Source organism: Balaenoptera ricei, chromosome 6, assembly GCF_028023285.1.
Source record: "Balaenoptera ricei isolate mBalRic1 chromosome 6, mBalRic1.hap2, whole genome shotgun sequence".
NCBI classification, from domain to species: domain Eukaryota; kingdom Metazoa; phylum Chordata; class Mammalia; order Artiodactyla; family Balaenopteridae; genus Balaenoptera; species Balaenoptera ricei.
Genome location: NC_082644.1, coordinates 115,309,774 through 115,325,373, shown reverse-complemented (window position 1 = coordinate 115,325,373; position 15,600 = coordinate 115,309,774). Strand labels below are relative to the sequence as shown.

General features: G+C 47.5%; 1 protein-coding gene across 1 annotated transcript in view; it reads left to right on the top strand.

Moving 5' to 3' along the window:
* Positions 1-10,228: 10,228 nt before the first annotated feature.
* Positions 10,229-15,600, top strand: part of DPM2 (dolichyl-phosphate mannosyltransferase subunit 2, regulatory) — a 56,182-nt gene continuing 50,810 nt past the window's right edge. Inside the window, exon 1 of the mRNA XM_059925712.1 lies at positions 10,229-10,232. Coding sequence (XP_059781695.1) covers positions 10,230-10,232 — 3 coding nt within the window. The 5' untranslated portion in view covers position 10,229. The remainder of the gene's footprint in view (positions 10,233-15,600) is intronic.

Here is a 15,600-nt window from a genome sequence, read left to right as displayed (position 1 = left end):
CTGCGTTGGGTCTTAGTTGCGGCACACGGGATCCTCTGCTGTGGCATGCAGGCTCCTTGTTTTGTTGCATGGGCTCCGGAGCGTGTGGGCTCAGTAGTTGCGGAGCGTGGGCTTAGTTGCCCCATGGCATGTGGGATCTTAGTTCCCTGACCAGGTATTGAAACCGCGTTCCCTGCACTGGAAGGTGGATTCTTAACCACTGGATCACCAGGGAAGTCCCCAAGCCTGTGTCTTTCTATAACCTAGTCTCAGAAGTGACATCCCATCACTTTTTTTCTTTTCTTTTTTTAATATTTATTTATTTATTTATTTGGCTGCGCCAGGTCTTAGTTGGGGCACTCGGGATCCTTGTTGCCACGTGTGGGAAATTTAGTTGCGGCATGTGGGATCTAGTTCCCCGACCAGGGATCGAACCCAGGCCCTTGGCAGTGAAAGTGCAGAGTCCTAACCACTGGACCACCAGGGAACTCCCATTTTCTTATTAAACTTAAAAATTTTTGGTATAATGTGAAATTTACAAAAAAACTGCCAAGATAACACAGAGGGTTTCTGTAAATCCCTCACCCAGTTTCCCCTGATGTTATCATCTTAATTTACCATGGAATGTTTGTCAAGAGAAATCTGCTTTGGCACATTGTTATTAACGAAATTCCAGCCTTTATTCAGATTTCACTCCTGTTCACACTGATGAACAGGATCTGTTCCAGGGTCCAATCCAGGATACCACACTGCATTTTGTCAAGTCTGCTTGAATTCTCCTGGTCTGTTTCCTCTGTCTTTCCTTGCTTTTCATGACCTTGAGTTTTGAGGGGATCTGGCCAAGTATTTTGTAGAATGTCTCTCAGTTCGAGTTTGTCTTTGTTTTTCCTTTGATTATGTTGGGGTTATGGATTTGGGAGTAGGAAACCACAGAAGTAGATGCAGTGCCCTCCTCATTACATTATATTAGGCGGGGGCGCATGATCCCCATGTGACATCACCTAGGAGTGAACCTTCATCTCTTGGTTCTCTTGGTTAAACTGGCTTCTGATATGTTTCACCACTGTAAGGTTACCATTCTTTCCTTGTACTCTATTCTTTGGAAGTGAGTCACGAAATCCAGCCCATACTCAAGGAGTGGGGAATTAAACTCCACCTGCTGGAGGAGTATGGTAAATTAGTTGGAATTCTTCTTTAAGGATGATTTGTCCCTTCTCTCCCATTTATTCTTTATTCAATCAATTTCTTATATCAGTATGGACTTGTATACTTATTTTATACTTTGAGTTGTAATCCAATACTGTTATTTATTTTGTTGCTCAAATAGTTCCAGCTTTGGGCTTCCCTGGTGGCACAGTGGTTAAGAATCCGCCTGCCAATGCAGGGGACACGGGTTCGAGCCCTGGTCTGGGAAGATCCCACATGCTGCGGAGCAACTAAGCCCGTGCGCCACAACTACTGAGTCTGCGCTCTAGAGCCCGCGAACGACAACTACTGAAGCCCGCGTGCCACAACTACTGAAGCCCGCAAGCCACAACTACTGAAGCCCGCAAGCCACAACTACTGAAGTCCGCGTGCCACAACTACTGAAGCCCGGGCGCCTAGAGCCCATGCTCTGCAACAAGAGCAGCCACTGCAACGAGAAGCCCACGCACCGTAACGAAGAGTAGCCCCCGCTCGCCACAACTAGAGAAAGCCTGCGCGCAGCAACGCAGACCCAACGCAGCCAAAAAAAAAAGAAAGAAAAAATTTGCTGTTATGCCGAGTGAAGGACAAAAAGCTGACAATTTCCCTGTGGTTTGGAAAGGAAAATCTAGCGGGCAGGCCAGGGCCCCCGGGGAACACAAGGGCTGAACTCAACACGGTGGAGGGGCAACCTCATTTCCACAAAACATCATCATCTGTCACACTCAGTTTGTCCAGTAGCTTGAATGCTGTTGTTCTTGTAGTTTGGTTTGTGCTTGATTTGTAGCTGTGTGGTGTAGTGGCCAAGAATACAGGACTCAGGACCCTGACTGTGTATGTCCAAAGCCTGGTTCTCCCAGCTGGGTGATTATGGGCAAACGACTGAGGTCTCTGAGCCTCAGTTTTCTCTTCTGTATAATGGGGACAATAACAATCCCTATCTCGCAGGTGGTGGTAAGAGCTCGGTGAGTTAATACATGTCAGGGGCACAGAGCAAGGGCGCAATAAATGTGAGCTAGTACAGTTATCAAGTTCATAGATATTTAGGGAAGAGAATGACAAATAATCTGTCACCTCTGGGGCTCTTGAGGTTTTCCCCCTTTAAATGGATGTTTATAATATTTGAGCTGGAGGAAGTTTGGGCTACCATGTGTGTACGGCCCATGTCCAGCCCAGCACTGTTCACGTGTGGTCTGGCATTGTGTTCCCCATCCCCAATTCCCTCCCCTCCCCCAACCCAGACTGAGATTGAGCTCTGCAGGGCAGGGAGGGTCTGTTCACCCCACATCCCCTCTGTCCAGCCTGGTGCCTGGCACAAACTAGCCTCCAGTAAGCAATGGGTGAATAAATGAATGCAAGCAGGCATGAATGAATGGAAAATCCAGCAGTGTGCATGTGACTTCATTACTGAACTTCCTCTCAGGTGATCAGGGAAGGCTTCCAGGAGGAAGTGGTGGGGGGGGTGGGAGTTGTGGTGAGCGGGGTATTCTAAGCAGAGGAGTCAGTCTGTACAAAGGTTTGGAGACCAGGCAGCATTTTATTCCTTCGGGAAACTGAAAGCAGGTTAATCTGGGTGGAGGGAGCGGGTGAGGGCGGGAGGTCATGAGGGAGGAGGGGGCAGGCAGGTGAGCAGGGCCCAGATCACTCACCGTCAGGAGCAGGTAGACTTTGCCTTGAGCAGGAGGGGAGACAGGGCCTGGGATGGGACATCAGAGGCTAGGTGGGGAGCAAAGAAATCCCAGCTGGGCTGGTGCCCCACCCCCAGGGCTGCATATTGCTGTGTTGGCTTTGGGCAGGTTGCTTCCTCTTTCTGGGTCACAGTTCTTCCATCTGTGAAATGGGCACTGGGTTCTTATGAGGGTGGACACCAGACTGGACCACAATGTACACTCCCCTAGCCTGCTGATGGGCTGGAAGAATCTGTCTGCCGGTTGGCAGGACAATTTGGCTTAATGTATAATTACATCCTTACAATGTTCCTAACCTTCAACTCAGCAGTTCCTTTTCTTAGAACTTATCCTGAGATAATAATTTAGGACTTGTGAAAAGATTTGGCTCAGAGGATGTTCATCAGAATGTTGCCTGCGATGGCAGAATAATTGGAAACAGCCTAAATGTCCTGCATTAGGGAAATGAACGTGACGCTATCAAAACTGGTGCTGAACATTTTCATCTAATGACATGCAAAGGTTTTCATTGTACATTATGAAAAGTTTTTACTGCAAAAATAGTACATCTCACTTTTAAAATATTCAAATCCTGAAGAAAATTATAAGGTAAAAACTGAAAGGTCCCCCTCTACTCACCAATTTCTACTCCTGAAAGTTAACCACTATTAGCAGTTTATTAAATTGTCTTTCAGACTTAGATCAATGTGTACACAAACATATAAACATATATACATACCTGTACATGTTAAACAACATATGTGTAAGATGGTATCTTATTAAGAACATGCAGAGTTTCTTAAAATATTATCTAATTACGTATATGGTGCTAGATTGTTATTGTAATGTCCCCCAAAGCATCTTGCCTCCCAGAATCCATGCCCTAGGGTAGGCCCCTCTCATGTCGAATTTGGATCTGATCATGTGACATCATGATCAGGTCCAAGGGACATTAGCAAGCACGATGCAAGCAAGGGCTTGATGAGGGCTTGCACTTTGAGGCTTGTCCTTTTGAAATACTCATTCTTGGGATCCAGCCGCCATGCTGCAAGAAAGCTCAGTCTAGACTGCAGAATGATTAGCAGATACGTGGAGAGAGGTCCTGGAAGATGAGAGGCCACCTTGGAAGTTCCAGCCCAGCTAAGCTCCCAGTTGAAGGCATCCACATGAGTGAGCCCTGCTGATGCCTCGTGGGGCTGAAGAACTGCCCTGTTTCGGAGTGGTAACTAAGCAATAGATGATAGAAACATGGATTGTTCTGCAACTTTTAAAAAATCTTAACAATACATATATATATCGTTAACATCCTCCTAGGTCGGTTCATATAGATCAGCTCATTCTTTTTTGTGACATTTCTTTTTTTTTTTTCTTAATTAATTAATTAATTTTTATTTTTGGCTGTGTCGTGTCTTCGTCGCTGTGCACGGGCTTTCTCTAGTTGTGGAGAGCGGGGGCTACTCTTCCTTGCGGTGCGCAGGCTTCTCATTGCGGTGGCTTCTCTTGCTGCAGAGCACGGGCTCTAGGTGCGCGGGCTTCAGTAGTTGTGGCACACGGGCTCAGTAGTTGTGGCTCGCGAGCTCTAGAGCGCAGGCTGAGCAGTTGTGGCGCACGGGCTTGGTTGCTCCGCAGCACGTGGGATCTTCCCGGACCAGGGCTCGAACCCGTGTCCTCTGCTTTGGCAGGCAGATTCTTAACCACTGCGCCACCAGGGAAGTCCCTAGAGTGTCTTTAGGATAAATTCCCAGAAGCAGAATTGCTAGGTCAAAGGGTATGCACTTGAAAAGTTTTCACAGATATGGTTAAACTGCCCTCCAGAATGGTTGTACCAGTTTGTGTTCCTACTCACAGTGGGTAAGCGGGCCAGGCCCCCAACGCTTATCCAAGCTTGAAAAGCCACGTAAACAGCATCACTAGGCAGCACGAGTGTGTGAAAGTGTTACAGAAGTGGCGGGGGGAGGGCGGTGAGGTGCCGGACCGTGGGGAAGATTCTGTTGCAGCTGCAGGGAGCAGGGTCTGGGGCCCCAGCCCAACCCCACCTCAGTTCCTTCCTCTTCTGCTGTGGGCAGCTGTGCTCAGCACATCCTCTTTCGGTGCAGCCCTTGAAGGCGCTTCCCCAGCAGACGGGCTTCACGGGTAGGCTCAAGTTCCTCCAGCCTTGACCCCTGCTCACAGTGATCCTCTGGCTCAGAAGGGCCCCAGCCCCAGTCCCCACCTCGTGCAAAGAGAGGAGCTTTCCAGGTTTGCCTGTGACTTTGGACAAACCTCTGATCTTTTCGGAGCCCATAACCGCTTTTGAAAAAATGTGGGGACTTCCCTGTTGGTCCAGTGGTTAAGACTCTGCACTCCCAGTGCAGGGGGCCCGGGTTCAATCCTGGTCAGGGAACTAGATCCCACAGGCCACAACTAAGAGTCCTCATGCCACAACTAAAGATCCTGCATGCTGCAACTGAAGATCCCTCGTGCCGCAACTAAGACCTGGCGAAGCCAAATATATAAATAAATAAATATTAAAAAAAAAAAAGAAAGAAAAAATGTGGATGATAACAATACCAATCTTTGGGTGCTCTTCTTTATTCCTTCAGTAAACGTTTCTCTCTCTCTCTCTCTCTCTTCCTTCTGAAAACATCCTAAAGAAGCATCCTGGTCTCTTGGTCCCCATGGTCTAATGGGAGGCAGAGCCAGACCAGGTAACTGCATAGGTATCTATTTTTATGTACTTGTATGTGGGGAATATGTCATCTGAAATCAAGTGCAAGTACGCTGGAACCTGATTTAGCTAGAGGGTGGGCAACGAGACAGCCATTGAGTTGAGACCATAGGATGAAGCTGCTAAAAGAGTGGAGAGCAGGGTAACTGCATTGCTGGTGGGTGGAACGCCTTGTGCAAAGGCCCCGAGGTGGGAAGGGCATGTCACATTCATTTCTGGGACTGAAAGAACCCGAGTGCAGAGAGTGAAGGGGAGAGAGGACTCAGATAAGACCCAAGGGGTTAACAGGATCACACTCTCCTTATGGACCAGTGTTGACCTTTAAACTAAGAACACTAGGGAGCCATTGACTGATGGTGAGAAGATTAAACGAGATAACATCTTGTAGATTTCTTAACCCATGGTTAAGGCACAATAAATGTTGTTATTATTATTACTAGTTTTAACTTTCTCCACCCTCTGGGGTATCAGGCCAGAAAATTCTCTTTGATCCCCAAAGGCCCTGACTAGTCTGGGTCAGCTGTGTCCCTTGACTGGGAAGGACCCCAGAAATAGCCCTAATGTTTTCAGAAATTGGAGTCCAAATCCAGAAAGCATCAGTAACTGGCCCCCAAGGCCACCCAGGGAGGCAACGCTGGGAACTCAGTTCTCGACTCCAGGCTCAGTGCTCCTGCCAAAAGCAAGTTCTCATCATCTCCCTGCCCTGCTTGAAACCCTCAAGGGCTCCCCACTGCCTCCAGAATGCCCACAGCCTGGCACTCAAGGCCCCCTGCTTGGGGTTATCTCTCCCTGGCATGAACCTGCACCAAAGTGAAGGGCACTGTTCAGTGTTGCCCAGAGGACGCCCGAGAGCCTGCTGCCCCACATTCACTGGTGCTATCCCTCCGCCAGGAATTTGGGGAGTGCGGGTGCTCCAGTCTCTTCCCCAGTCATTCCTGCAGCCCATGGGGGCCCACCTGTCCTCTATCAATTTCCTACGGCTGCTGTAACAAATTACCACTTAGTAGCTTAAAATAACACAAATTTATTACCTTACAGTTACAGAGGTTAGAAGTCCAAAATGGGTCTCACTGGACTAAAATCAAGGTGTCAGCAAGGCTAAATGCCTTCTGGAGGCTCTAGGAGAGAGTTCCAGCTTCTAGAAGTTTCCTGCATTCCTTGGTTCATGGCCCCTTCCTCCATCTTCAAAGTCAGCTGTGTAGGGCTGAGTCCTTCTCATGCTGCCATCTCTCTGTTTTTTCCTTCAGTCTCTCTCTTTCTCACTGAAGGATCCTTGTAATTACATTGGATGTAATCACACTCAGATAATCCAGGATAATCTCCCTATTTTAAAGTCAGCTGATTAGCAACTTCAATTCCATTTGCAACCTTAATTCCACTTTGCCAGGTAACCTAATGTATTCACACTAATCATAGGATTGGAATGTGGACATTGTAGAAATTCCCCGGCAGTCCTGTGGTTAGGACTCGGCGTTTTCACTGCTGGGGCCCGGGTTCGATTCCTGGTCAGGGAACTAAAATCCCGCAAGCCCCGAGGTGCGGCCAAAGTAGTTGCCCCCAGGTAGGAACCCAGGAGGGAGTGGGTGCTCCCTACATTTCTAGAGAGGAAACAAAGGCTCTTAACAGCACACCTTTGTGGAATGTGTTTGAGTTTGTAACTGAGCTTTCACATACTTGGGGGTAAGTCGTGTTTGTTTTGCTCCACATCCGAGAAAACTGTGGTTAGAAAGGTCAAGTGGCTGACCCAAGGTCACAGGTAAGAAATGAATATTGCAGGGCTCACCCCTAGGCCTGACCCCAGCTCCTCCCTTCTTCCCCAACCCTCCCTGTATGGTCTCACCCTCCCCAGACCATCTTCGTGATTTTCCAAGGCTGCTCCAAGGGAGTCCTGTGGCCAATTCACCCTTATTTCTGGCTGTTGGCCAAAAGTCAAGGGGTCATACTTGAAAGACTTCCTCAAACCCTGCAAGTCATGGCTCTGGAGGTTTCCGCCTGAACTGGAAGCAGGACTGTTTCCTACACACTGCCAACAGGGCTGCAATGGGTGCAGGTTTCCAGGGGAGCTTTTTGTCAATGTGTTTCAAAAGCCTTAAAAATGTACATCCCTTTTACCCATGATGTCACATGAAGGAAATGAACAAATGTAGAAGGAAATGAACATCTAGGTTGTGCATCACAGCATTAGGGAGAATAGCGAAAAATCAAAGCCAACCTAGATGTCCATCAACAGTGTCTCGATGAAATAAAAGGATGGATCCAATATTGCGGTCCCACATGGTGATTAAAAATGACAATGTACTGGGACTTCCCTGGTGGCGCAGTGGTTAAGAATCTGCCTGCCAATGCAGGGGACACGGGCTCGAGCCCTGGTTCGCGAAGATCCCACATGCCGCGGAGCAACTAAGCCCGTGCTACTGAGCCTGCGCTCTAGAGCCTGCAAGCTCGTGCACCACAACGAGGACCCAATGCAGCCAAAAATAAATAAATAAAATAAATAAATAAAAATGACAATGTAAGACCCACCAAGGTCATGTGACTTTTCTGTACTGTTAAACTTCATTGTAATAAAATGAGAGGAAAAAAAATTACAATAAAGGTGTACAAAGATGGCCTTGAATAAGCACATGAAAATATGCTCTGCTCCATAGTCACCAGGGAAACACAAATTAAAGCCATGACAAGATATTACTACACACCTATTAGAATAGCTAAAATTAAAAAGATTCACCATATCAAATATTGGCAAAGATGTAGAGTCACGGGAAATCACATATACTGTTGGTGGGGGTGTAAAATGGTATAACCATTTTAGAAAACACCCTGGTAGTTTCTTTTTAAAAAAAATTTATTTATTTATTTATTTTTGGCTGCGTTGGTGTTCGTTGCTGCACGTGGGCTTTCTCTAGTTGTGGTGTACAGGCTTCTCATTGCGGTGGCTTCTCCTGCTGCAGAGCACAGGCTCTAAGGCTCTAGGGCGCCCGGGCTTCAGTAGTTGTGGCACATGGGCTCAGTAGCTGTGGCACATGGGCTTAGTTGCTCCATGGCATGTGGGATCTTCCTGGACCAGGGTTCGAACCCGTGTCCCCTGCATTCGCAGGTGGGTTCTTAACCACTGCACCACCAGGGAAGTTCCACCCTGCTAGTTTCTTAAAAAGTTAAACATACACTTATCACATGATTCAGCCATTCCATTCTAAGGTATTTACCCAAGATAAATAATAGTGTAGGTCCATACAAAAACTCATATATAAATGTTTACAACAGCTTTATTTGTAATAGGTCCAAACTGGGAACAACTCAAATGTCCATCAACAGATGAATGGATAAGCAAACTGTGGTGTAGCCACACAATGGAATATTACTTAGCAATAAAAAGAAATGAACTATCAATCCATTCAACATGGATGCATCTGAAGATAATTATGCTAATTATTTAGAAGCCAGATAAAAAAGAGTACATACTGTATGATTCCATTTATATAAGATAGTACAAAATGCAAACTAATCTGCAGTGACAAAAAGAAGGATCAGTGGTTGCTGGAGTGTGTGTTGAGGGGGGAGTCTGGGAAGTGGCCGGAGGAATTACAAAGTGGCACAAGGAAAGTTTTTTTAGGGGGAGTATACGTTCATCACCTTGAATGTGGTGATGGACTCATATACATATGTTGAAATTTATATTATACACTTTAAATATGTGTAGTTTATTGCACGTCAATTACTCAGTAAAGCTATTTTTTTTAGAAAAGATGCCCTCCTTCCGGTTTTAAATAAGCACTAGGGACGTAATGTACAACATGATAAATATAATTAATACTGCTGTATGGTATATATGAAAGTTAAGAGAGCAAATCCTGAGTTCTCATCACAAGGAAAAAAAGTTTTCTATTTCTTTAATTTTGTAACTATAGGGATGCTGGATGTTCACTAAGCTTATTGTGATAATCATTTCTTTAAAAAAAATGTATATTTTATTTCATTTTTTTGGCTGCGCCCCGTGGCTTGGCTGGGGAGGACCCTAGTTCCCAGACCAGGGATCGGTTCGGAGTCCTAACCACTAGACCACCAGGGAATTCCCCAATCATTCCACGATGTATGTAATTCAAATCATTATGCTTTACACCTTAAGCGTATACAATGCTGTATGTCAATTATATAATAAAACTGGAAGAAAAAAAAAGTGCTCTCTTGATACACTGATAAATTTTTTAAAAGGGGGCGGGCAGGTTCCAACGGTATACACAGTCTGATTTTCTTGGGAAAAAAAAGGCGTTTGCGTGTTGTGTATATTTCCTGGGTGATGGGATCAGAAGTGAAGTAGACTTTTTTCTTTAAACTTTTCTGCATTTACGTAACGGTTTTTAACAACCACAGGTTTGTATTTATATTTTATAATAAATAAAACAACTTCCATTTTGCAAGAGGAAAACCGACTAAGCAGGGTCTAGCCCCGCCCACCCCGGGAGGCTCCTCCCCCTGCCCCGTCCGGTCCGGCTAGAGGCTGGGAGTTGACCGAGACTCAAGAGCTGCTTGCGAGCCGGTCCCCGCGCGCAGCGGTCCCCAGGGCAGTGACGAGAGCAGCCCTGCAGCTGCTTCCCGGAAAGCCCAAGGGTCAGCCTGGGCTAGACCAGTAAATCACCCCAGGAAGGGGCCCGAGCATTTCCTCTGCAGAGGGAGGGCAGTCAGGCGGGGAAATGCGTGCAGGGTTTGGATGAGTAAGGGGCCCCCACACATGCTTGGGTGAGGGATTAAGCTGGTGGGGATTTAGAAAGAAGAGGCGGTGCAGCCCAGCTCCCAAGGAACCAAAACAGGCACCTGGAAAACCAGCAGGACCTTCCTGAGTTCTTGATACCAAGGGCTCCCCGCTTCACTCCCTGCTTCCCTGGGCCTGTGGCTGGTGGGTGGTTCACCGGCCACCGAAGAGTAGTTCTGAGCCAATTTCCCAAGACAGAACCTCATTGGCCCATCTTGGGTCACGTGGCACACAATCTTGATCCAGCCAATGGGGAAGGGTCAAGTATACTAAGATGCCTTCCAAGGGGTTCTCCGGGAAGGGGCAGGCGCCGGCTGGATTGCTCCCCAAAGGCTGTCCACTACGCTCCACGAGCACACACGAACACAGAAAAATCTGACTGGGTGGTTTAGCCTCCAGACAGCATGGTGCCTCCCTATGTGGCAGCTGTTCTGAGGCGCCCAAGTATTAGAAGGACAGCCTGGTCCAAGCCCCCTCCCATGAAGCAGATCCCCACCCAGGTCTGTGCACATCCCTGGTGACAGCTGCTAAGTCACCTCCCCCAGGGCAGCAATGGCAGAAGTCCTCTGAGGAATCTGAACAAGGCTATGCGGAGAAAGGTCAGCTATGTCAGTAGGAGCAGGGGTGAAAAGATACGCACAGGGTGGACAGAGGAGTCAAGATAATGGTGATGGCTCTTGACCATCACCAGAGCTGCAGGGTCATCGCGGCAACACTGATGCAGCAACCACCACAACAAGGCACAGCAAGTCATACTTCCGACAGGCTAAGCAGTTTCCACGCAGGAGGACCCCGAGTAGGAAGCCACCAGTGCCCGCTACACACAGACGCTCAGAGCCCCTTGTCTAACTGCTAGCGTTTAATGCTAACATTCGCACTGATCCAGCACCTTCAACAGGCCAGGCACTCATTCTAAGCACCTCATATATTACATCCTCTCATGCAGCCCTCCTAACAACTCCAAGAGGTAGGTACTATCACCCCCATTTTATTTATTTATTTATTTATTTGGCTGCGCCATGTGGCATGTGGGATCTTAGTTCCCCAACCAGGGATTGAACCCGTGCCCCCTGCAGTGGAAGCGCAGACTCTTAACCACTGGACCGCCAGGGAAGTCCCCTATTACCCCCATTTTACAGATGGGAAAACTAGGTACAAAGAGATTCAGTAAATTGCCCTGGTTCACGGGGGTGGGATTCAAACCTGGGCAGCCTGGCTTTGATGTCATGCTTGTAACCACTGCCCCTTCAGGCGCTGGCATGTGTCTGACACTGTTCCAGGCACTGGGATACAGACATCTTCCTTGTGGGCCTGGGGAAAATGATGCAAATAGCAGTGACCCACATGAGGAGCTGTCGCTGTTGTTTTAAGAGCTGCAAGCTTGGTACTCTAAGAGAATCTAGGAACGGACCATCCTTTCTTGGAGGGGTCAGGGAGGGCTTCCCTGCGGAACTGATGCTGATGCTGAGGTCTACAGAGTGACAAGGAGTGAGGGAGGCAAAGCGGAGAGGGCAGAGTCTATGGTAGGAAGAGGTCCAGGTGAGAGGGAACCACATGTACTGCATGCCCGAGATTAGGTAAGTGCTTTGCTGAGGGTCACCCCAGGCAAAGGTGAGAAGGCATGATAAGGACCCTGCCCTGGCCTCCAGGTGACTGGCCCTGCCTCTCTGTGACCCTGCCTCACCTCCCCACTGGCAGTCACCGTCAAATGCCCGCAGCTGTCCGAGGTGGCAGCAGGACAAACCCGTGGATGTATTCAATCACTGTTTGCTACCAAGTGGCCCGGAAGGACGCTAATCACTTTAGTGCCCAGTTTGCGGGAGTCATGATGATTCAGGGAAAAAGCTACTTGCTGGATTCTGGAAGGGTATTCAGCCGATCCGGCTACCCAAGCGTAGAGATGCTAATCAGAGGCCAGGCCGGCCACTGGTCACCTCGAGAGTGGGGCCCCAGTGGTCTGTGGAGCAGCCCTGGCGTCTTTCCAAGGGCTTATTGTGGTCACTGCTGGCTTTTCTAAATGAGTTCAAGAGCAAACGCTGGGGTTTTCGAGAAGTGCTTCAGCCTCAGCATCTGATGACATTCTCGACAAGAATGGTCAATTTCTGGACCCCAACGACAACAGAGGGGCTGTCAACACGGGAGGCTGGGTCATTCTTGAGGGTCAGGCACCACTCAACAGGGCAAGACAATGGCTTGGGCTCATACTAACCAGCTGGGCAGAGGTGGCAGCAATTATGTGAGGGCAGGGAACTCACCGTCTCCTGCTCTTCAGGCAAAGCTGGTTTTGCCTTCTTGGAGGGAATGTTTAAAATGCTCTTGACTATTGGCCCAGAGATTTCACATCTGGAAATTACCCCTCCTGGGATCCTCCATCAGCACACAAGGGGCATTTACAAGGGTGCACACTGCAGTGGCTTGAAGTAGTTAAAAAATGCAAGCACTGCAAACATATCCTGATGGAACTGGCTAAATCTAGTGTGGATGTCCTCACCATGGACAACTGCAGTCCCCAAAGAGAATGTTCCAGCAAGGGGAAACCTCTAAGAGTCACTTTTAAATAAAACAAAACAAAACAACCTAAAAGTGACAAAACAATGTGTATTGTATTATTCCATTTTTCTTTCTTTTCTTTTCTTTTTTTGAAGATGCCAGTATTACAAGCTGTAAAAAAGCTACCTGAAGCATCTTAATGGAGGTCATCTTTGGGAGGGGGCATCACAGGGGATTGTCACTTTTTAAACTTTCACTTTCTAGAGCATGAAATTGTGCTGCTTGAATTTTTTTTTAACATCTTTATTGGAGTATAATTGCTTTACAATGATGTGTTAGTTTCTGCTTTATAACAAAGTGAATCAGCTATACATAAACATATATCCCCATATCTCCTCCCTCTTGCGTCTCCCTCCCACCCTCCCTATCCCACCCCTCTAGGTGTTCACAAAGCATCGAGCTGATCTCCCCGTGTTATGCGGCTGCTTCCCACTAGTTATCTATTTTGTGCTGCTTGAATTTTTCAAAGATGAGCATATGTTACTTTTGCTTTGAGATCTTTTTTTTTTTTTGGCCACGCTGTGTGGCTTATGGGATCCTAGTTCCCGACCAGGGATCGGACCTGGGCCCCTGCAGTGAAAGCACTAAATCTTAACCACTGGGCTGCCAGGGAACTCCCTGAGATCTTTCTTTTTTAATGTAAGCATTGACCACTGTAACCTTCCCTCTTATTACTGCTTTCGTTGTATCCCGTAAGTTTCGGTATGTTGTGTTTTTGTTTTCATTTGTTCTCAAGATATTTTCTCATTTCCCTTGAGATTTCTTCTTTGACCCATTGAGTGCTTAAGAGTGTGCTGTTTAATTTCCACATATTTGTGAATTTTCCAATTTTCCTCCTGCCACTGATTTCTAGTTTCAATCTGCTTCAGAGCGTGTGCTACATTTGAGATCAGCAGAGCAGTGACTAAAAAGAGAAAGAGAAAGTCTGGATAGCACAGTGGTGAAGAGCTCAGGCCCAGGATCCAGACTGCCTGGATTTGAAGTCAGCTCCATCATCGATTATCCGTATGACCTTGGGCATGACATCACCTGTCTGTGCCTCAGTTTATTCATCTGTGAAATGGGACATACCTAATGGGACTGTTGTGAGGATTGAAAGAGTTCATCTGCTAAAAACCTTAGATCAGTGCCTGGAGCACATACTAAGGTTCAGGGAAGTGTCAGCTGTGATGATTGGGGGAGGACGGGACAGTGGCAATAGCACAGTCTAGAGGATGTTTCCGCTGAGCCTTGTATGGTGGCCACAAGCATGTACAATGGAGCTCCCTGCCCTCCAGGAGCAAAAGGGCTCCTGAGCCCCAGTGTGATGCTTACCCTGTGGAAGGATTAGTGTCAGTCGTGTTCTGTGTTCATTTGTTCCTTCCTTCTTTCTTCCACTCACTCACCGGCCCCCTGTTATGTGCTTGGCCTGGGAGGGGGAATGGACATGAACTCTTCTGTGAAATGGGGATAACGATTGTCTTAGTCTGTTCTGGCTGCTATAACAAAAACACCACAGACTGGGTGGTTTACAAACAACAGAAATTTATTTCTCACAGTTCTGAAGTCAGGGAAGTCCAGGATCAAGGTACTGGCAGATTCGGTGACTGGTGAGAGCCTGTCTTCTTGCTGTGTCCTCACATAGCAGAAGGGGCAGGGGAGCTCTCTGGGATCTCTTTTATAAGGGCACTAATCCTATTCATGGGGACTCCACCTCATGACCCAAACACCTCCAAAAGGCCCCACTGTCAAATACAATCACGCTGGGGGTTAGAGTTTCAACATATGACTTTGGGGGGGTGGAAACAAACATTTGGTCTATAGCAGTGATGGAACCCCCTGCAGGCTGTTGGCTTTTGAGGAGAACTTAGGAGCACAGGGCTTAGCCTGGGGCATGGGCCCCCAGGGCGAGGTCAATACACAGAAGCTGTTGCTTAGACAAAGAGAAGTGACAGCATCAGAGCATCAGGGCCTCCTTGAAAGCCAACCCCCTTGCAGGAGAATGGTCAACACTGCCCTGCCTTGGGGCCACATCACTGTATCGCTGTGCTGATTTCAACCCTCCCCGCCAACAAAACCTCACTGAGATCACCACTCTTACCCAATTGTTCACACTTGTACCCCCAGTGCTCCCATCAGTGCGTGGCACAAAATGGGCACTCAGTTTTTGATCCAGTCGAACAGGCACTATTCTAAGCACTTTACAAAAATCATTACTCATAACATCCTTGGGAAATAGGTACTATATTTCCATTTTAGAGATCAGGAAGCAGAGGCATAAAGAGGTTACATAACTTGTCCAAGGTTACACAGCCAAGTAGTGGCAGAGTTGGAAATTTGAACCCTGGGAGGTATTTGTTGAAGGAAGGAAGGAAGGAAAGGGTGAGGGGCAGGGTCTGGGGTCTGTAGTTCTGAAACGCAGAATCAGAGAACAGGGCCCTTAGCAAGCATCAATCTCCACTCCACTCCCCTGCTGTTCTACAAGTGGGCAGTGGGGACTAAGGTCTGGGAGGGTGGGGCCCTAAAGCCAAGCAGGAGAGTAAAATTCAGGATTCCCAGTTCCCAGTCAGGAGTTTGGGATGCGTTAGAAAATCCCAAGTGTTGAATTCCTCACTGTCACTGGAAAGAGTTTCATAGTGAGTTGAGTGGAAGGGACAGGTTACAAGACACGGTGTGATGTTAATAGCTAACATTTGACGAGTGCTTCCCCTGTGCCAGGTAATTTACAACGCCCTTTATGTACATTTTACTACCTTGTAGAATCCTCAAAAGAATTTCATGAG